This window comes from Cornus florida, unplaced genomic scaffold (genome assembly GCF_030987335.1).
Source record: "Cornus florida cultivar Cherokee Brave unplaced genomic scaffold, ASM3098733v1 CherokeeBrave_3.0.0_Hap2_Chr06, whole genome shotgun sequence".
NCBI classification, from domain to species: domain Eukaryota; kingdom Viridiplantae; phylum Streptophyta; class Magnoliopsida; order Cornales; family Cornaceae; genus Cornus; species Cornus florida.
The window spans coordinates 43,952,632-43,975,966 of record NW_026775576.1 but is presented as its reverse complement, the minus strand read 5'-3'; the positions used below and the strand labels follow the sequence as shown (position 1 = coordinate 43,975,966).

The 23,335-nt window shown below is 34.0% G+C and overlaps 1 protein-coding gene across 5 annotated transcripts; it reads right to left on the bottom strand.

The window, feature by feature from the left end:
• Positions 1 to 532: 532 nt before the first annotated feature.
• Positions 533 to 20,140, bottom strand: LOC132311386 (protein DETOXIFICATION 42). 5 transcript variants are annotated; one of them, XM_059809287.1, is made up of 14 exons: positions 19,976 to 20,140; positions 6,115 to 6,294; positions 5,869 to 5,990; positions 3,895 to 4,110; positions 3,613 to 3,803; positions 3,333 to 3,468; positions 2,999 to 3,095; positions 2,793 to 2,893; positions 2,486 to 2,649; positions 1,839 to 1,910; positions 1,526 to 1,642; positions 1,337 to 1,432; positions 788 to 909; positions 533 to 699 (listed from the first exon to the last, which is right to left on the bottom strand). In XM_059809287.1, the coding sequence occupies exons 2-14, from the start codon at positions 6,192 to 6,194 to the stop codon at positions 657 to 659; spliced, it is 1,557 nt and encodes a 518-aa protein (XP_059665270.1). In that variant the 5' UTR covers positions 6,195 to 6,294; positions 19,976 to 20,140; the 3' UTR covers positions 533 to 656. The 5 variants fall into 5 exon arrangements, with proteins under 5 accessions (XP_059665270.1, XP_059665272.1, XP_059665271.1 ...); XM_059809289.1 differs by lacking the exon at positions 19,976 to 20,140 and adding an exon at positions 6,955 to 7,136; XM_059809288.1 differs by lacking the exon at positions 19,976 to 20,140 and adding an exon at positions 6,680 to 6,948.
• Between the last annotated feature and the right edge of the window lie 3,195 nt (positions 20,141 to 23,335).

Below are 23,335 nucleotides of genomic sequence, written 5' to 3'. Positions count from 1 at the left end.
GCCTAATATATATCCTTTTTGATTTTTTTTCTTTTTCAAATCATCACTTGGAACTAAAATAATTCATTAAGTCAAGTATAATATGATGCCAGTTTATTTGAAAACAAAAATAAAGTAATTTAATGGGTTCAATTCAGTTATATCCTGTGATTTGTCCAATCTTCAAGGAGACCTCTACACATTTACAAAAATTCAGTCAAACTCTTTGTCATATTATAGGCTGATAAAGCCAAATAAATAAAAATAAAAAATTAACATGGCATAGAGTTACAGCTGAAAAAGTACCATGTCTCCTAAGCCAATGGGACAATTGTAAGGTAAAATTGTTTCACTATCTTCCTGCTTATAATGTCGTTCAAAACATTTTAACCACCATGACACCAAAACTCACACTTTATGCTTCTCTCTCTCTCTCTCTGTCTGTCTGTTTCTTTGTATGTAAAAACTATGCTCTCGAATTCTATGTACAAAGAAACTCGCGAAGGTGAAAATTTCTTGCAATTGAACATGTACAGCAACACATGACAGCTAGAAAAAAAAAAAAAATTGCTGAAGCTGCCATAGACAGTTTCCATGAGAAAGAAAACCATCGAAAACAAGGTTCCTCTTCAAGAACGAATGGGGAGCTATGCTAAAACGTTGAGCAGCGCGCATTTTCAGCTCCTGAGAAATTCCCAAGGTCCCGTTCCAGTCCCTATCCTGCAAATGTAGTAGAAAGAAATTGAGAATGATTTTAATTGATGAGTTTGAGTGAAAGTGATTAGTGTTCTGTGAAAAGGGAAGTTACCTCCAAAAGCCAGCAAATGTTCTAAGACTCATGTAAATGGTTAGAGCAAACCAGATTCCAATGAAACCATAACTCGCGGAAAGAATGAACAAAAATATTATGCTGCATATAGCCACCATGACCTAGCCAAAGAAGAATCTAAAGTAAGTTCTGCTAATGTGATAAAACAAATGAAGTTTGACTTTATGTCTCATATAGTCCCAAAATGATAGGATACACCATTCTAACTGCCCTTTACATAACTACTTTTCAAGTTTGTTTCCTTCCATATGCTTGTCAAACACGTAGACCATTAGTACTCAATAATTTTTGGAAACCATTTCAGGAAAAAAAAAACTTTAGTTTTAATTTTTGGAAATCATTTTCAAGGGTAAATCTTTTTTAAAATACGTGCCTTTTCGATAGGTGGATGCATTGGCATAGCTGTTTTTGTCTATACAACATTTTTCACATTGTCCTTTTTGAGAAGCAAATCAGTAAATAATTTCAATACATGTAAATCCCCTCATTTTCATTCTTTATGAATTGAGGTGAAGACTAGAGCTTTACCATTGCATAAGCAGTGTATGCAAAATCAGATGCTCCAAAGTTGACACCATCAAAAACAAAGGCCAAGCAATTGATTGGTTGAGTAGCTGCAACAAACTGACATGAAAGACGAATAGCAAATATAAGTTTGTTGAACAGAATACGTGAACTAGTAACAATGTTTTTCCAGTTAGAAGGCAAGAAGAGTACCGGAATGCCAACATTGATGAGGCGTAGAACTTCGGCATCTTGTGTAAATATTCTAGCACCAAACTTCAACCCAACTCCAAGGACAACTGATAATGCCAACCCCAGAACCAATCCCAACTGCAGTATTGATTTTATTATCAATTCAAGAGAAAATCTTGTGAGACGAAATGACATGTGAGAATTCCGTTAATAGGATTTTTGTTGTTTATTTGTTTTTCTCCTCATCGGCAAGAAACTCAAGCAATCATTTGTTCATATGGAGATACCACTAGGCTACAACCTTTGGTGGTTGTTAATAGGAACATTTAGATACCTGCAGCACTCGAGAGGCAGTAGCTGTTGCCTTTCCGTAGTTCTTTTCAGCAAATGAACTTGCAAGTATTGCCTAAATGAGAGAAAGCCAACTGATGTTTAGTCTGAAGACAAATAGACCATGAAAAGAGATCCAGAAACAAATCAAATGCTTTATCAATATATTGCAAAAATGTTTCTGTTTTTTCAGACAAAGTTTTGAGGGCAGAAAATATCAGGATGCAGGTTTGTTGGTAGGCAGTTTTCACGAAGCCTAATTTATTGTTAACAGACAAGAAAAACCAAGAAAGAGGACTACACATTTGATGAAACATAAAAATACTCAAAATAGCTAACTAAAATTCAATCCAATACCTAGAAGTACATATTTTATAGTCGTATTAGTCTGACACACAAAGTACTATAAGGTTAGCAATTCAGATGTGCTTTTTTGCTTCTAGGAACAGAAAATTGAACCAGTACTGCTCTCAAATTCAAGAAAAAGTGCTCAAAATGACCACAAAACAAAGTGTCTAATGATCATCATCCGATTAGGCTGTTTATTGTTTAGTCACATATCGAAGCAGATTAAATATTTTTAGTACTTTTGAACAATGAAGATGTGAACTATCATTCCAGCACTTGTTTTGAGCAGAAACCATTACTAACCTGCCCTGCAACAGCCAATCCATCAGCCAGAAGAGATGTTGCCAGCCAGACCTGCAAGCAGACCTGAAATGCAGCCATTTGTGTCGGCCCCAGTCGTGCAGCCATTGAAGCAGCCAGGGTTACACAGAATGTTACGGCTATAACCCTCATTAATAAAAGAAAACCTGAACTCAATTACAAAACAAGTACAAATTACTGGTGTTCGAATTTTTTCTTAAAAGCTCAAATATGCACTGTCCAGCATAAACTTCAATCAAACACAATTTGAACATCGACATGTTCTGATATTGTAGCACAAAATCCTTACCATTTTTGAGAAATCGACCCAATTGTAGATGCTTGGCACTAGGAGGTATAAGATCAACTTTTTCTAATAATTTCCAAAAAAGTATAATCGAAATTAGGTACCTGCAGTATCAACCGAAAACAAGAAAATATGTGAGAAATTCCCTCACATATACAAAAACATATGACACTTGCAGAAGTGTTTGGTTGGCAAATAAATTGACTTACTGGGATATAATATGCGCGATGGCTGCACCACTGACACCCATACGGAACACAAAAATAAATATTGGGTCCAAAACTATATTTGTTACATCTCCCGCCACTGAATTAGATCATCCAATAAACAAATTAGATAGAATTTGGAGAAAAGATGTGAGATAAAATTATTTATTTCTTCTTTAGAGGACTAAAAAGAGAAAAGATAAAGCTCAAGATGAATTATCCAACACAATAAGATAAATTCTAAGATTTCTTAGTCTTACACTTTCATTATTGCATATATGTGTGCATATAAATGATTATGTGAATATGTTTCGCAATTCGTGTTTAGTTCAATTACCAGTGGCAAACAAAGGAGTTCTCGTGTCCTTGAATCCACGAAAGACCCCTTGCATTGCCAATGAAAGAAGAACTGCAGGGGCACCAAGTGATCTTAATGTCAAATACTGCTGAGCAGGGTGTAACATAGGGGAATCCTGTACAAGTTAAAATTATTTTTCTGTTAAAAATCATCAAATGATGCATAATCGAGGCAATGTAGTATGTGAAAAGACACATGCAGAAGCTGAAAAAAAAAATTGAAGACAAGTTCAACAGATTCTGTAACAGAAAGTGCTTACGGATTTCACTCCCATGAAATTCAATATAGGCTTTCCTAGGGAAATTAGGAATACGGCTTGGAGGAGGCCGAGGATGGCACCAATGATTAACGCTGCTGACGCTGATGGAATTTGCCTCTTTTCATGCTTAACCTTAGCTACACCTAAGCTACCATCACTTGACTCGGACTTATATGTACTCTCAGCAGAATCTGGAAGAGGATATAGGACACTCAGTTTATTTTTTATGAATTAAAAAATTTATTATAGGAAATGACTTCAATAAATATTGACAAAACTTACCATTTAGTGGTATCAACTTCTCACTCTCACTGTCTATAGGTGACTGCATTTCCAAGCTTTCGCTGTCTTGTTCTGCTGGATTTACTTTTGCATTTGCCATAGTATCTTCCTCAGCAACAAAAGAGGTCGTGACACTGACGAGTGGGAATATTGCGATTCTTGATACTTGATTGAACACGGCAATAGAAACTCCTACAGCAGCAAGTTCTATTGGACCTGTACAAATTCACACACACAAACTTTTTACCATGTTTATGTCTTCAATAAAATTAAATAAAAACGTTAATTCTGGAAGAAAAAAAACATTATGGTAGGTTTTAGTAGGTAGGGGATAGAGAATTGGTACAGAAACTGGACCATAATCGCTTTTAGTTTCAAATATCAATCACTAGGGTACTACAGAAAAAGAGGTTTAACCTTAAGAAAACAATGACATTCTCAAATATGAAAGCAATTTTATTTGTGTTACATTTGAGCACCACCATGTCGGAGTCAAGCATGTGAACTAACATACATTGCAGGATACAATACGAAATCCGAGTTAATAGCCTCAGAGAAGGCTAGTTCTGCTGCAGCAGATGAACTAATTGACGTGTATTATACATGGATTAATCCATTTTCACCTATGAGTTTAGTGTGATATTGCCAAGCTCTTGTGGCTCAAGCTACAAGAGACAAGTGATGGAAAGAGCTGTCCAAAAATGTTCCATTAACAGTAAAATAAGAAGAAAAATAGGTATAGTTGTTAATATTTGAAATTTGTGTCCATTTCCTTCAATGTGGATTTTTAAAAACTAGACTTGGAAGGACTCGAATTTAGGGTTTTTTTTATAAGGTTTCAATAGCCACATAAGAAAAATCCTTTTTACTATTTTGTGATTCATTATTTATAGGAGGTATAGTTTTTTGGGATTTTAAATTAATTGGAATGCCCACATATTAAACTTTTTTACTATTTTATACTTTAATATTTATAAGAAGTTTATTTTTTAAGGATTTTGAAAAAGATTTGGTCCTTAATAGTTCTGCTCTGGGGAGGCAGGGGTAGCAAAGCTGGTGGGTCTAAATTTTCTGTCCTATATTTCTTAAGCTTTTCCAGGCATTGCTGTTTCAGATAATGCACAAGAACTTTTGGTGTTCTCTATTTCTTAAGCTTTTCCAGGCATTGTTTTTTTTTTTTTTTTGGTAAAATTTTCCAGGCATTGTTGTTTCAGATAATAATGCAAAATAACTTTTGGTGGGTCCTAGTGTTTTTTGTCCTCTATTTCTTAAGCTTTTCCAGGCAATGTTCTTTCAGATAATGCAGGAAAACCCCTTTTTTTTCCCTCTCACAATTCAAACATAAACACATTAGCTCTCAACTTTATTGGAGGAAAGATCATACCATCCGAACTAATGAACCTGTTAACCAAACTATTATATCAAGTTCGAAAAAGAATTCTCAAAATTTTAACTTTTTAACAACAATGTTCTTATAAATAATAGTACTAGATTAAATTATTTTCCTATAAATTAAAGTAGAAGAAAACTCTAAACAAAGAAAATGGTAGCATCTAAGTCACACACAGCACGAGTGTGAAAGCGACAAAATCTAAGTCACACAAAATGGAAGTAAGAGCAGAAGCATGCCCAGAGTCTGAAAATATGACTGATTGAGAAGAAATTGTGTGACTTAGAGTAGCCTCGTATCTATCCAAAACTTAAAAAGAAGCACCATAAATGTCCTATTAGGAACGTTTTTTCTTTATTTTTTTAATGGAAATTAATGTCCTATTAGGAAATATTGTCAAAAACATGGATGTGGTAAAGGGAGACGATAATTTGTCAATCAATTTGTGCAGAATAAAGAGGTTACCAAAAATGTCCCATTAGGAAACAATGTCAAAAACATGGATGTGGTACATGGAGATGACAATCTGTCAATTTTCATCAATTTGTGCAGGATGAAGATTGAAAAGGCAGAGGAATTGGTACCTATTTGGCCAATGAATGCTGTGTCAACCAGAGACGCGATAGGGTCAGCTGTCAAGGCCAACGCTGCCGGGAAGGCAATCCGCGCTATCTCTACCCCAAGCTCGTCCATTCGGAAAACAAATCTGTCCATATAATCGGTACAACTAATAATGTCAGAATCGAATTCACATAGCCGACCCCAAATAATTGAGACAACCCGACGTCACATAACATAGGCATAGATGTAAAGTTTAATGGAATGTGTACCTTGCATCTTTAAAGAATATGGAGAGAGGAGATGATCTGTTGTGGTTTTCAAATGTGTACGCATCATCTTTCTCTTCCATAATTGGGAATACCGAAGTTTTCTTTAATATATATAACAATCACATAAACAACAGCTGAGGAATTGTGTCTTAGGAAGCTTGGCTGATCAAGCTAATTGTCCTGTCAAAAACACACACAAAAAAACTCACAAATGAGACTGCAAATTAAAGTTCATAACATCATGCAAAGACAGATATAACTTGTGTATCTCACTTTTTCACACACACACATATGTATATACATCAATGCCCATTAAAGAGAGAGCTTTCATATAGAGAGGGTCAACTTGAAAATTAACTTTCTAACTGAAAGAATTTACATCAGCTTTGAATACTCAGCACCCATTAAAAACAAGAGCCTTCTAATTCAACAGAAGAAAAATCAAATACCTCTCATTGATTTTGTTTGGTAAAAATGCTTCAAATTCAAAGTTTTCACAGGAAAAAAAAAAAAGAAAAGTGTGTCTCACACTTCACATAAAGAAGTCACAATTTGAAAAACTAACCTTGTAACTGAAAAAACATAAATTTGTATTAGCTTTGAATCCTCAACAACCATTAAAAAAAAAAAAAAAAAAAAAAAAAAAAAAAAAAAAATTCTTGTAATTCAAAGTACATAAGAAAAATCAAACACCTATCACTGATTATTATTATTATGATTATTATTATTATTATTTCTGGTGGGAAGAGATTGAAAGAGAGTCTATCACTCTGAGAAAAAGTTAAAATTAATAACATGGAAACCAAAGCTTTGTTATGCAAAGATTCTTCTAGCTTATACTTTAATAGTGGTGTCTCATTTTCAGATGGACCCAAAGAGGAGATTAGACTATCATTCCTTCCAAACAGGAGGGGAGAGAGAAAGTTCATTTCCTTTCTTTCCATGAACTTTCGTTTCTGGCCAGAAGAATAGAGTAGGAAAATGAAGGAGAGGGACCATTGTTATTTCATGAATCCCAGATGAACAAAGTGACAACAATAGCTATGACATGTTTGTTGTGCCCTAGTTGGACTAAGTTGAAAAGCATACGCATTGAGATCGTCCATGTCTTTGCAAAAGATTGGTTGACAAGTGTCTATCATTGTTTGGCTATTTTTCAACAAACTTTGGAAGGTTGAAGAAAAGTCACTGGACTGTGAGAACGATTATGACTTGGAATTGAAATCCACTCTTGCCATAATTTGTACACATTATTGCATTGGAAAATGACACAAAACTTCAAATCAGTATTATTATCAGCTATGTGAACGCTTTGAAGGGAGAAACTACCGTTGTTCATCATTAATTAAGAATTTTTATTAAACACGATTGATCGAAATAACGAAAATATCCATGATCATTTGTAAATTTTACATAACCAAGACACAATTAATATACTAGCAATACAGTTATGTTATGTTCTCTCAATTTCGAAATAAGTGTTCCTTTTTTAGTATCTAAATATTTAAGGGAATATTTTTTATTATATTACCAACGATGTGAACGCTTTGAAGGGAGAAAACACCGTTATTCATCATGAATTAAGAATTTTTATTAGACACCATTGATCCGAATGAAAATATCCATGATCATTTGTGGATTTTACATAACCAAGACACAATTAATACACTAGAAATACACTTATGTTTACTCATTTTCAAAATAAGTGTTCTTTTTTTGGAATCTAAATTTTAAAGGGAATATTTTGTATTATTTTTTTATTATATTGAGAGCGAGTCCACAATGATATGATGATTTATCTTTTATACATTTAAGACAAAGAGATTAAATTGATAATATTGCAAAAAAAAAAAAAAAAAAAATAAATAAATAAATAAATAGCAGATTGACTTTTTAAATGAGACACCTATTTTGGAACACGGATAAAAATAGAAATGTAGACAGTTTTTTTTTTTCTTTTTTTTGGAGGAATGGAATATATTAAAAGTTGAAGAAAAATTATTTCAACATATAAAGGAATTTTTCTCTAATTATAATATCCATGCATCTATTTCATGCTATTAATTTATTTTCATGTAAACATTTGTCGCCATCTTTCTAGTTGTTTTATCCATTAAAAATGTTGTTTTATTGAATCTTAATTTGAACATATGAGAGCAGTTTTCAAAGTAATATGATAGTGTGTGCAAGTGTCAATTCTAAGTTTTACTTAATAATGAATAATATATCTTTTAGTGAAAAAAATGGGGAAATGCAATAGTGAAAAAAAAAAAAAAAAAAAGAAGAAGAAGAAGAAAAGAATAATTGTGGGAATGTGAAAGGATTAATCTTGTCCCAAGAGTTGGAGACACCTTCTGGCATAAGAACAAATAAAAAAAAAATAATATGGTTGAAAACAGGTCAAAGATATTTATAAAAAATCAAAATCAAAATCAAAATCAAAGAGTTTGCTTGCTAGAATAAGAATTGGATAGGAGTCAACTCCACATCTTATTTTATTTTTTCCAAGTTAGGTAATTACTTACATAATTCCAAAATATCCGTTTTAGGGCTCGAATTCTCACTTCTTCTTTTTTTTTTTCCTAATTAATTCTCACTTTATTCAAAAGTTATAGATAGTAAGTTACCTTCAATTGCCATTGATGTTTTATTTGTTTTGATGTAAAATATTTTCAAAAGAAGCTTTCAACATTTTCTAGCATTTGATTGCTTGGAAATTATTTTAACAAATTTTTGTCAGGAAATCGGAATAGTTTTTACTGCCCGAAAAAAAAAATGGGAATATACTCCAAACTCAAATATATAACTATATTTTAGATATATTTACATACACTATTCATATTCCATTCTCATTTTTACTTTGAACTTTCAAACTCAAGAACCTCAAAATCACAATGACAGTACATGCACATATACATATATATATGTAAATATACATTTTCAAGCTACCAAGTAAACCCACCACCTCAAAATGACAATTTTGCTTAACATAATATGATCATTGAAAACATGAAAACACAAAATTAAGTTCCAAAGACAATCATAGAAACCTAAAACGGATACTATCAAGTTTAATTTTCTAAGCCTACACAAAATCTCAAGTAAATCAGTGACTAAACAACATTAAAAGAAAAAAATAAAAAAAAAAAAAATATATATATATATATATATATATATATGTGTGTATATTATTAACTTACTCGATCAATGACGGGGTTGATCAAGAACACACATACATTCCCCGTCAAGTTTCGCAGAAAAAATCCAAGAAACTATTGGGGGAATGTAATGGAGAACTAAAGGTTGGTTGAAAATAGGAGAGAGAGCTTTATAATATGGTTGGTTAATCTGATTGTTGGTTAGTCAACGTGTCTAAAAAAAGGACCAACCGTTTCTTTCAATATTGGGTATATTGTATGGTTATTCTTTTTCTAATATCTGGATTTATTGGATGTACTTAATTTATCCACCCCAAAAAAATGTTTTAAGCATCGTCTAATGAGTTGTGCTTCGTGATTCTTGGAATTCATTTGTCCTAATGAGTTGTGCTAAGCACAGTTGCGACTATGCAAGCTCGGCCCTTCAATTTTATAACTCTCAGAATGAGATTCACAAATTTAAAGGCTGAAATTGTGAATTGTGACTATACTTGGCATTGTGCTTGTCATAACATGCAGTTCCCATGTTTATCTAAATATTAGAACACACATACACTTATATAGATGTATATATAAGCATATACTACTTAACAAAAAATATATATAAGCATATACGTATATGCTCATATTGTGTATAAAATAATATATGCACATATGAATAAGATGTTTTTTTGGGATCAATGTGTAGTGATAAAAACTAGACTGACAAGATGTATGTTTGAATCTCAGAATATTCACTTTAATTGTAAAATATAGTGCTCAAACTTTGGTCAATTTTTAACATTTCTTGTCAGCATAGAGTATATAGATAGGAACAAGTCGAGGGAGGGACATGAAAATTTGAATGAAAAACGAACCAACCAGTAACCATCCTCTAGTTAAGCGAAAATATAATGACATCCTTTATATATATGTTTAAGGAATTACCTAGTTTGATACATAAGAATAGAATAGAACGGAACGGAATGGCATTTCATTCCACTCATTTTCTTATTTGTTATGATATATAAAGTAAAAATGATCATTCTGTTGGTATATATGAAAATTCATTCGGAGGAATGAAAATTCATTTCACATCTAAATCAATAGAATGAAAATTTATTCCAAGGAATAAAATACCTGGACACCGCCTTCCACCACCAACACTACAATCACTGCCTTCTGCCGCAGCTGCCACCACCTTCCGCCACCACCATCGCCACTGCCTTCCGCTTCCACCACCTTCCACTGCCGCCGCTATTTCCACTGCCTTCCATCGCTGTTGTCGTCGTCGTCGCCACCGCCACCACCTTTCGCCACCGTCTTCCAACACTGCTACCATCTTCCACAGCCACCGAGTTCCACCACCATGACTCCTTCCACAGCCACCGAGTTCCACCACCATCTCCTTCCACCACCGCGTACCACTTAGAATAGTGATTATCATTTCATTTATACATTTCATTTCATTTTTTTTTAATCAAACAATCAAATGAGAATGACCATTACATTCCATTGCCATTCTATTTCATTCCTAGGCACCAAATCAGGCATAATTTCTCATCTAAAGCCTTATTAAATAGTATCAACTGAAGTAGTAAATTTACTATTTGACCCACATTTAAGTAAATTTACTACATAAACCTTTTAAATTCTCCATTGTCTTTATTCTCATTCTCAGGGCAAAGTTGGTAGCTAAAATTTTCATCTGTTGGCATAAGTAAGAATTGATGTTAACTAGAATTAACCATTAATGAAGTATGGACATTTTTTTTTTTTTTTCAAAAGGTTAAACAACTGTATATATAATGTAAATAATACGTGAAGGGCCTTTGGCCAGAACAAACACATATAGAAGGAAACAAAGGAGAAGCCAACAAGCCCAAATTTGGCCACAACATTAAACCTTAGCCCATTACAATTGGCCCTAACTAACAAATAACCTAAATTAACGAACTAAATTAATTACGGGTATCTGTGCATTAATCTGGAAGTAGCCCTAGCAAGTAAGAATAGATTAAGCAGTTATGGATGATTCTGATCCTTAATTCGGTGGACATAAAGGAGGTCTGGAGCAAAAAGGAGGTAGATTCCAGTCTTGAAGAATGCGCATTGAAGTAATACAATATTTTAGGAACCCTAATTGAGGAATTAAAGAAATACTACAACTGATTCTAGCCAAAGTAGCTCGATGAGATGATTTCTTCCCCTTGAAGATGTGATCGTTGCGTTCCTCCCATGAATGGTACACCACAAATGAGAGACAAACCTTTCGATACAAGTTGTATGGCGAATTTGCCTTGCAACCAATACTCACCTAAGAAGCCAAGGAATCCTAATTTTGGGTTGGAGTATGGAGATTGCACTTGTCTAGAATGAATCTCGAAATTGGAGAAATAAAGTTACGTTGAAAAAATAGATGATCATGAGATTCTGGGGAAGATTCGCACAAGACACATAGATTATGATGATGAGCCATTGACTTCTTGCCAAGTGTTAGCAGTCTTGATTGAACAACAAGCCACAAATTGAACTTCATACGTGGGATTATTAGTGATTTCCAGACCAAGTTATGCTATAGGACATGAGTAATCTATCTTGCAAGATGAGCAGAGGTATGTTTATATCTCCTGCTGGTGAGGCAATCCAGACAAGTTTGTCATTCTTGGAAGCACATGGTAGAGGTAAATGTAGAAGCTCTAGAATGGCCATGTTTAGACAATGTGGGAAGGACCAAGAATTATTCACGATGAATGAGTCCATTCCAGTGTCATCATTGTAACCAGCATCAGTGAGGATTTGGGAAGAAAATATTGAGCACAGAGGACTCTAGGAGCCCAATTGTCCATCCAGAAGGAAGTGATAAATCCATTAATTGCCAACGATGTGTTTAATTGCCAATGATGTTCCTATTCCATGAATATGGTTGCGGAATCTTAATGCTCCAAAGATTTCTGGACTTGATAAGATGAGCTCTGCACTAAATAATCCAAATCCTATTAGTGGTATCGGTCTGGATATCCCAAATGTATCTCATAATCCCAGCTCTATTGAAGATTTCTAGGTTTAGAATACCTAGACCACGAGCTTCCTTTGGCTTTCACACTACAATCCAATATACCTTTGCACCAGATGATTTCATCTCTGGACCAGACCATAGAAAAGATTTTAAAATTATGGCGAGCACATTGATCACTCCTATAGGAAGAATAAAAATGTTGGACCAGTAGAGTTGTGTTGAGACTAAAACAGATTTGATGAAATGCAATCTACATGCATAAGAAAGGGATCTTGATGACCAATGTGTAATGCGATGAGTGGTTTTTTCATTAAGAAGTCTGCATCTAAGGTCTTCAAGTTTGTGGAGATCAATGGGACTCCAAGGTATCTAACTGGAAGGGTGGCAGTCTCAATACCAAAAAGATTTGTGATGGTTGCTGTTGTGTGTTCCTCAACTTTAGACAAGAAAATAGTACTTTTGGAGAGGTTTATTGCCATTCCAAACATTAAACAGAAGTGATCAAGTTCTGACTTTAGGACAGAGACTGAAGTAATAGCTCCATGGGAAAATAGCAAAAGGTTATCAGTAAATGATAGATGAGTGATTTCAAGATCCTTGCACCTCCAATGGTATTTGAAAGCATGAACTTTAATTACAAAGTTTTTTATTATGGCTGTTAGTGCTCCATTACAATCACAAAAAGGAAATGAGAGGTGGGATCTCATTGTCTCATCCCTTTTTTTCCTTTGAAGAACCTTTGAAATTCACCATTTACTGCAATTATAAATGATAAAGAAGAGATACTTGCTTAGATCAGTAGTATGAATTTTTGTGGAAAGTTTAGGAGGGTTAAACAGTTGATGATGAAATCCCATTTGATAGAGTCAAAGGCCTTTATGAGGTCAATTTTGATGGCATACCTTGTAGGAGCACTATCCTTGTGATAACCCCTCAATAATTCATGAGCTAGCAGAATTGAATCAGTAATCTTCCTCCCACTAACAAATATTGTTTGTGATGAGTCAATGATGTGAGGTAGAGTTATCTGAAGCTTGTTAGCCAGTAGTTTGGTTATACATTTGTAGATTATATTACAATAAGAGATGGGACGATAGTCATGAAGGCTAAAGGGATTCTAACATTTGGGAACAAGAGATGTACATGTATTGTTGGCTTTAGAAAATAGTTTTTTATTTATAAAGAATTCAAAGAAGGCTTTGGTTACTGATCTTCCCACAGGGGCCATGATTTTTGGAAAAATAAAGCATTGAATCCATTTGACCCTGATGCTTTGGCTTTGTTGAGTCTCATTATGCAATTCTGAATGTCCATGTGTGATAGAACCTCTTCAAGAAAACTATTAAGGTGAAGGGGAATTTTCTTTGTGAAAAATGGAGCAAGATCAGAGATTTGGTTAGTGGTAGGAGGGGAGAAACCTAGTAAATTCTGAAAATGTGCCACCACTTCCACCTTAATTACATCTGTGTCTTTAATAACTAGTCCAGATGAAGTGGTAAGAGAGACAATTTTTTTCTTGTGTTCCTTGAGATAAGTGACTTATGAAAAAAAAAAAAAGAGTAGTTATATTCACCAAGCTTTAACCAAGTCATTCTTGATTTTTTCCTTAACATATCTTCTTGGACTTTGATAAGCCTTAGGTATTCACAGGTAGGTGCTCTTTCCAACTGTCGAAGGAAGATATCACTAGGGTTATGATCAAGGTCTACTTGATAGGAATCAAGTTCAAGTTTTAAAGTGTGTTTTTTTCAATCAACATTATTGTAATCTTTCCTGCAATTTTCCGTGAGAACATAATTGAGTTTTTTAAGCTTTTAAACTACTTGAAACATAGAGGTACCATTGATGAAGGTGCACTAGACCTCACGTACAGTTGGAAGGAATAGAGGGTGGGAGCTCCAAGCATTAAAATTTTTGAATATAATACATTTCCTATGTATATTAAACTGCATGTTTACAAAAATTGGATTGTGATCATAGATACCTATTGGGAGGAAGTTACATTCTGAAAGTGGAAATGAGGAGATCCACATGCAATTTACAAGGGCCCTATCAATTTTCTTGGATGTACATGCTTCCCCTATACTCTTGTTTGACCAGGTATAAAGAATGCCACTAAATTCCAAGTCTTCAAGTTCGGCTCGTATTAAACAGTCTTCAAACTTTGACATAGCAGGGCTCAAGCTTGATGAACCTTTACATCTTTCACCAGAACTTGTGATAGCATTGAAATCACCCACAAGAGCCATGAATAGAGATAATAAATTAGCATAGTTAATGATATCCTCCCAGATCGAGAAGCTACTTTTCATTATCAAGATTAGAAGCATAGATAAATAAGATTAAAAATGAGATTTCTTGGCCAACAAATAAACAAAACAATGAATGGCCTGTTTGTTGGTACAAATGGCATTGAGATCAATAACATTTGGGTTCCACATAACCCATATCCTACCAAGTTAAGAGTAGTTGTAATTGTGAATGATGGACCTAGTGGGGCTATGTAATTGCCAATTGCTGCAACATTTATGGTGGACACATTTGTTTTTACAATAGAAACTATATCAAACTATTGGTCAGAGATTAGTTCTTAACCTTTGACTGCTCAAAGGGTTAGTTTAACCCTTTAATATTCCATGTAGCAATGTAAGTCATTAAAAACTGGGAGTAAGAGAACCCCTAGGATGTCTATGGCCTTTAGAGGGACCAGATGACATTAAATCTAAATTATAGTGATAGGTCTTCCTTGTAACTTACTTCAAATTTCTAACAGATATTTTATTTTGATTGGAATTCATAGGTGATCCAAGATATACAGGTTCACTAAATGGGGATACATGAGTGGAAGCTACACTGGATGAAACCTTGATGAGCTGGTCAGAGTGTGTATCATTGGAGAAGAGTGGATCATCATGGCCATTGATCTGGGACTTCAAAGGCTTCAAATTTAGCTTCCTGACATTGTTCTTGCGTTGTGGAAAGGTGAAATAAGAGGACAATATATGTGGGTTAGGGGATGATGCTGATAGTGAGTGGTTCCTAAGTAAAGTAGGGTTATTTGCTTTGGAGGTACTTAATTTACCAATGCATAAAGGTCATGGTTTGAAAGATTGTGGTTGTTTAACATTGGTATGTAGTGATGTGGGTGTGGAATATGAACCTGTGGCAGGACTATGAACTTTTGTATAGTTTTATACTGGTGTAGATAGGTTTATGGGGCTGGATGGAGAGCTAGAGTTAAGCTAGAGTTTAGGTTATGGGAATTGTGAATTAATGGATCTATGTTGGAAAGGGGAGAGAAGTGGTTGCTTGTTGTGAGATTGGGCACAGAAGTAGATTTGGCTTGGTGTATGGGAAAATTAGAATTTCAAGCTAGACTCCTTTTCTTCTTTTTGATAGTGACCCATTCAGTACTTAGTTGATTTGGTGTAGGGCTGTTGTCCTTTATAATATGATTGATGAATATTCTACCAAGTGGATTGGTCTCCAAGTTAGGGGGATTAATAATGTTCAGAGGACATAAAACCTCGGTGTGGTAGTTGTTTGCATTTATTGCATATCTTTGGCAACAATTGGTATTCAATTTTGATCTTTACAAACTTATTATCATCAACTTTGAGTTACACTTCAGACTGTAGTGGTTTGGTCAAGTCCATGTTCACATAGATTCTGCCAAATTTAAGTTTGGTTCTACCTTTAATGGCCTGGTCTGCATAGAGGGGCTCCCCAACTGAGCTAATTATGTAACTTAGTCCCCTAGTAGTCCAAAATTATAGAAGGATGTTGAAAATTTTCACTTAAGTAGGAATAAAGTTAAGATGGAGGTTCTCTGCATGAGAATGACGTTGTTGATTCCATTTCGTGAGTGAAAAAGGATTACCAGCAATGGACCATGGTCCTCTAGATATGACAATATCAGCTTTAGTGATGGACTTGGATCTAAACAGCTATGAGTTATGCCCACCCACTATGGTATTAATAAGACCAAAGGATCTTCAAGTTTTGTTGCAGCTGACTGAATAATTTTGAAAGGAATTCTTATGTGTGTGGAAATACCAACAAGATGATTTGAGTCCCAAAAGTTTAGACCATCAGCTGTAACCTTTTTTAGTAGATCAATGAAGCCAGAACTGAGTAGATCGAGATGGTTGGAAAAATTTGAAGTTCATCTTTGTAATAATTTATTGGACCACATCTGACCATTTCTGTCAGATGGTTATTAGATGGTAGTGTATTTGGATTCGGATGAGTATATGTGATGTGGTGAGTTAAGGTGGAGAGAGAGGGGGGATTAACTATAATAGGTGATTTTAGTTGATAGCTAGAAGTAGGTTTTGCATGTGGGATGTGACTGTGGTTGTTAAGAAAGCAAACTTGACTATATATTACCATTTTGGGTAAGATTTGCAGTAGCAACAGTAGATACCTGCACATATGATGGGACAAAATATAGAGCATTTGAATTTGTACCTGGGCTAAATGTGGTGGTGGTAAATGAGTAATGGTGAGAGACCTGGGCAACTTATCATCTTCCTGCTATCTGCAAGTTCTCTTCACAACTCTGAGATGGTCTTGTTCATTCTTTTGATCATGTTGACAGTTTTGCCTAAGTTCTCTTGTGGCCAATCAGGCTCTTTTGGTTATTGTTTGATGTATGTTAAAGTTACTATACTTAAGTAACAAGTTTTTCTTAATAGGACTGATTGATTGTTACCATATTTGTCTTTTAACTTTCTTTGAAGTCTTTCTTTTATAACCATATTATTGTAAAGTAAGAATACTTGTAAAACAAGTATTTGCTATTCTTGTTTACAACTCTTTTCTAACTTACCTATAAATAGATGTGTATATTTGTAAACATGATTAAGAGATTTCATGATAAAAAGTGATGTACCCTTTTAGGCTTTGTGTGTTGTAGATGTAAGCCGTAGTGGCTGAACCACGTTATATTCGCGTGTTGCACTATCTTATTTCTCTCTTCAATTTTTTATATATTTTAACAATGTAAATGGTGGTTTAGAACTAGGAATGGAGTTAGCTAACCAGATAGGTTTTAAATATGGAGTTGAGAAAGTGAGATGGTGTCTTTCCATTGAAAGATGGAGGGATTGGGAAAGGATAAATGTGAGCATGTAGCTTTATAGATTGTTTGGAGGTGATCTTTGACTGTGTAGAGTTATTGATGAACTTTGAGGAGGGGTTTGCTGATGTTTTAGCTAGTCCTGTGACTTGCTTTGAGGTTCTTATTGGTTGAGAAACTCGAGCTCTGTGATATTGAAGAGGAGTGAATGGAGGTTTGAGATGGTTAGGGGTGGGGTTACTAGTGAAGGTCTCAGGGAAAGATTCAGAAGGAGTTTCACCATTTTCAAAATTTGTAGTTTTTGCATGAAGGAACAGAACTTAAACACAAAGGAAGCATCAAAAAAGAGAGCAACTAGGCACAGATCTGTGAATGGCTCAGTGGGGGCATCCGCTTCCACTGAAATTTTTTATTATTGTATTTTACACCCCTAATTTTTTAAAGTAACATCACATATGCAACGCCAATTCAACTATATAACATGCAAACTCACTTTTGGGATGAGAAAATGGACTCCATGAGTGTATTAATATATTATAATTTATTGTAATCAGATAACTTTCATTAAATTAGTTGATTGAGTGTTAAATAGATCATAATCATCTAATAATTTCTCACATACAATATAATTGTATCGAGAATATAATGTATTATGAAAAATGATTCCATAGGACAAGTCAGATATGAGAAATTATTACATGATTTTGAATTAATAATCCCGATCAAGGGTGGATTCAAGGGTGGGCGAAGCTGGGCTTGAGCCCACCCAAAAAAAAAAAAAATTTTTTGGCCATACTACTTTAAGCCTAGTCCCAAAAAAAAAAAAAAAATTGTAATGGTAGTCCAATCCAAAGTTAGCCTAGTCTAAAATTAGCCTACCCTATTCAGAAAGGCTGGTTCCGTCTTTGATCCCGATTAATCACTACTTGCCACTTAAATAAATGTATAAGTTTAACTTATTTTTTTTTACTAAGGTATAAAATGGTCATGGAATGGGGACCAATTGTTCTAAAAAATGTAATAACACACGTGTGGTGGACCACTTGTTTCTATGGCTGCTTATAAGTCACAAGTCAGTACCGTCTTCTAACTAAAACGAGGCGGAATCAACGCCGACAAAAGTCGGTTTGATGGAGGCTTGAAGGGACGTGAAATTTACACGTCATTGATATATATTCAGGAAAATATTTCAAAAGAGTCAGTCTTGTCATAATATAATAAGATAGATTTATATTTTGAGTAATTTTATTTTTTAATTATATAATTATATTATGTTTTAATTTAAGAAGTACAAATGCGGACACCATACAACGTTAACATATCAAATTCTATAAAATAAAATGAAAAAAGACAATAACACAAACACTATTAATGTAAATTTTTATTTATATATTTTTGTAAGACAATCGCATAACTTTAATTAATTTATAAATTCTATACTAAAGTTATATGCATTAAAAGATAATTCTATTCTAAAATATAAATAAATATGTCATATTATATAGATATATTTTTGTTTGTTTAGAGGTCAAAAATTTTAATATATATGTTTATAATGTTATTTTTAAGAGTGGGTGTTTGTTTTATATAAGTTGAAGAGAGTATGATATCTTGATAAGTACCTAAAATGTTATTTTACTTGTTCAAGCGTTCAAAATGTGTTGAGTAAATATTTAAAATGTATTAACCAAATATACAAAATAAGAAAATTTATTTTTAAAAATTGAATACGACCATAAAGTTTCAGACACACGTGTCGGCATCCAATAGATCGTTGAATGAGCATACAATGCGTGCCTCCATAGAATGGTAATATTCCAATGAAGAGAGTTTCAACTTGAAATGGTCAGTGATGAGTCCCCACATGGCTGTGGGTCCCACCACTCCTACCTATCTCAATTTTATAGCGTCTATCTTGCCTTTGCTCATTCTGATTTGTTAGAAAGACTAACCAGAATAATCTAAAATTTGATCCTTATTCTGATTTGTTTGAGTGAATGAGCATAACCCGGTTAGAATTGATTCTCAATAATAAGCCATGTTCACCAGCAATGAGGAAGAACATGAAGATCGAAGGGTGTCACTGAGAATACAAATTCCTTAATTCCCGGGCCCATTGTAACGAATACATATATATATATATATATATATATATATCATAAGCCATGTTCATCAGCAATGAGGAAGAAAATGAAGATCGAAGGGTGAGGAAGAAAATGAAGATCGAAGGGTGAGGAAGAAAATGAAGATCGAAGGGTGTCACTGAGGAGGTGAGGAAGAAAATGAAGATCGAAGGGTGTCACTGAGGAGCTCTAATACAAACTCCTTAATTCCCATTGTAACGAATATATATATATATATATATATATATATATATAACAAATACTTGAATTAAGGCAGAAAATTCTCTTTCCATCCCATTTTTCAAAGCTCAAAACGTGCGCTAATGTCGTATAAAACCATGAAGGCATTGCCAAACATGTAAAGTACTTTTTAACGAAGACATGTGCATCTTGCTTGCAAAATATGTGCCAAACTAAAGAACAGTATATATATATATATATATAGATGCAGAAAACAAAGAAATTAATTAAGCAGTTTGTTGTGATTATGAACATTACATACCTTTTTTTTAATTTTTTTTTTCCTTTCAATAACCGGGTGTGTCCGGGATTTTGGCCGACTAATCCACCGGATCGTGCTTATGAACATTGGCACCTTGTTTTTCTTGCTTCACCTGAAACTAAATGCTAGCTTATGCCAGAGTTCCCAATTCACACATTCTTCTCCATCTTTTGTCCTTCAATGTATACTTTTGGTATTGTTGTAAAAGGTGAAGTTCCAATGCCTAATCAAGTTGGCCAGAATCTTACATTTTGATATGAATAGAATGCGATGCTCTGACGTCGTATGCCTTTAGTGTTGATTATGGTCCACCCAGGATTCTTAGGTGCATGCTTGTATTAATTAATTTTACTTTATTCTTAATTTGGTGGAATCTTACCTATCTGGCTCTCACTATATATCCTTTACTCTTTTAAATAATTTATCATCATTAAGACATTAATGTCATCAATCATTGTTATTGTTATCTTTTTGTCAAGTGTGATTTTATAATTAGAAAGAGAACAAGTTACAAGGCATGAGAGCATACCTTCACATTAATTTTGCAAGCAAGCTAGAGATATATGGAAGACTACTTCCAATAACCAGAAGATCAGGCTCCGTAAAATATTTATTTTTATTTTTTAGTATTTGGTAAACATTTAAGTCAAGTTCATGGAACAAGCGTGTAGAATAACTTGTCAAAATTTAATGGGTAAAATATTTCTGTTAAATCTTAATTTTTTTTTCTTCCTAAATATTTTAGAACAACCAACCATCCAAACAAACCGAACCAAGAGTTAGGACAAATTTCTACCAAGAAACCTAGCTGCAACACCAAGGAGTCCAAAACTTCACAGACAACCATTCTTCCGGACTGAATAGAAGACTGGAGTGAGCCTTCATTCAACTTTTGATTCCTCATTCTCCATATTCTTCAAACTACAGCAGTAAAAAGTTGTCAGACTTTTTAAAAAAAAAAAAATTAATTAGTTAATTTTTTTATACTTTTATATTTTTTGTGTATGTGCAGTTAAGGCTAAAATGGTCATAAGCCACTCCACCAGTCCTCATAACTACATAACTCCGTGAGCCCCTTAAGGCTACTCCAGCACCTCCTATATGTATATAACTCAAATAATAGACATTCATATCCCACATGATATGTCCATGGGAGGAACCCATCGAAGATCCGCTAAGCGAAAAAGAAAAGGCCTTGAAGAACCCACTTGGATATATGTTAGCGGATCCAGTAGGACAATTGCACTTAGCAGCCCAATAACAAGAGAAGAAAGCTCATCGGCCTGAACAAATCCCCCAATCAAATTTAGAATCAGAAATTTAAGGGGCCCATTTGAGACTATGAGCTGGGTCAGGCCCATAGGCCCCTTCCAGAAATTTCCTACACGAGAATGCACAATCCAATCGTCTTCCACACGCAAAGTATGCAATGTAATGAAGTAATTACATTATGGGCCCATGTGCAGACTATGCACCGCCCTAAACCAGACGCGTGGTATGCAAAACAACTTATGTGACATCGACGTTGACGAAATACAACCCATCAACAGGAAGGAAGCCGGCGACTCATCTCCTGCATCAGATACCCACCGGCAAATCGCCTAACATTACGCGATACAAAGGCATCCCGTGAGATCGTCAGCCAAAGTAGGATAGAGAGACATGAACAAGGGTGAGGCCATCATCGAAGACTCAGTAGTAAACTCACCACCATCACCACACACCCAACTGACCAGGGAATAACTAGAGTTTGGTGACAAAACAAAAGAACAACGACCACCTATGCACACATATACCCAAAAACAAAAAAAGAACTTGTCGAGAAATCGAACAACGCCATCCTGGTTTGAAAATACGATGGACAGAGGAATGGAGAAAGCTCCACCAAGGCAAAAACCAGTGGCGAAACAGAACGTTGATTGAACACCACCAAATAGAGAGAAGAACGTAGAACCCTTCCGTAGGGCAAGGGACTAGGATCAAAGCAACCAACAGAGAAGAGAAAAACAAACAAAACAAAAATAAACAAGACGAACGAGCAAGAAAACAAGCAAGGCCTAAGACAAGAAAAATGATAAAAAAGAAGCTCTGACACCGCAAAGAACCTCTACTCAACGAGAGGTGTAAATTATAATTATTGGTACAAATCATTAATCACAAATAAACATGAATTTCAAAATCTTAAAACTTTATTATTTTCATATAATTTATAATGTATAAATAAATAGTTAGATATAAATAACTCGATCTATAATCATATGTATCGTAGCATAACAAATAACGTGATAAACTGCAAGTCAAAGTGTGGAAACTGATTTCTTTCTCTTAACCTTCTGCACACATAAACATTATACGTTATTTCATTAGCGTACATAACTAATGGGAATATACATTTTTATAAAGGTAGAGAGAGGATTAGTTTTCTTTTTAATAACTTTAATTCCACTTTTCCATCAAAGTAAGAAATAAATAGGAAAACACTTCTCCAATAATTAATTACCAAAAAGGTAATTTAATAAGTTGACCAAATAATATAATATTAATCTGATATCTATTTACTTAACTACTAATTAATAAAATATATCACATGTCCAAATCATGTCGGCCACACAATTATTAAATAATCTTACATTCTCCCACTTGGCCCATATGATAACTTCTGTAATGGTTTAGTAAAATAGTCATTAGTATGCACCATAAATCAGATTGAGTCCTTAAGTTGGTCATCATAAATACTATGGTAAATAAATTATTAATGCGAGTTATGGCGGTTATATATCACTAAATGATACAGTCCCTTCCATGTACCACAACACTAGTAACCTATTCAACATAATCTATAAATGAGAAGTATCAATAATGATTTAACAATAATGTCTTTTCCAAGACTATTTCTATTATTACTCATTAAATCAATACGTACATGTACATTAATTAATAGAAAATATCATAAACACATTTAATGAGCGCAAAATGTCAAATATATATAAGTACTGTTAACAATTCACAATTAAAAAATAATCAACATTGACTACATTCAAGACACATTCTTTCAACATGTTCCACAAATGTCTTGGGTTATAGTCCATTCGTTAATGGATTGCAATCATAACTTGTGTACTTATATGTTCGATAAACATTCGTTGTTTCTAAATATCTTCTTTAATGATAAAGTATTTTAACTTTATAATACCTATCATTTTTAATACAAGAAGATCAACAATTACAGCATAAATTTTCAGAAATTTGAAAAAATGGTACCCATGACTTCATATCCTGAAATAAATTTTGCAACCATAAATTGTAGCCTCAAAGTAAGTTACAAATTAAAAATTCATAATAAACAAATTAATAATAAAT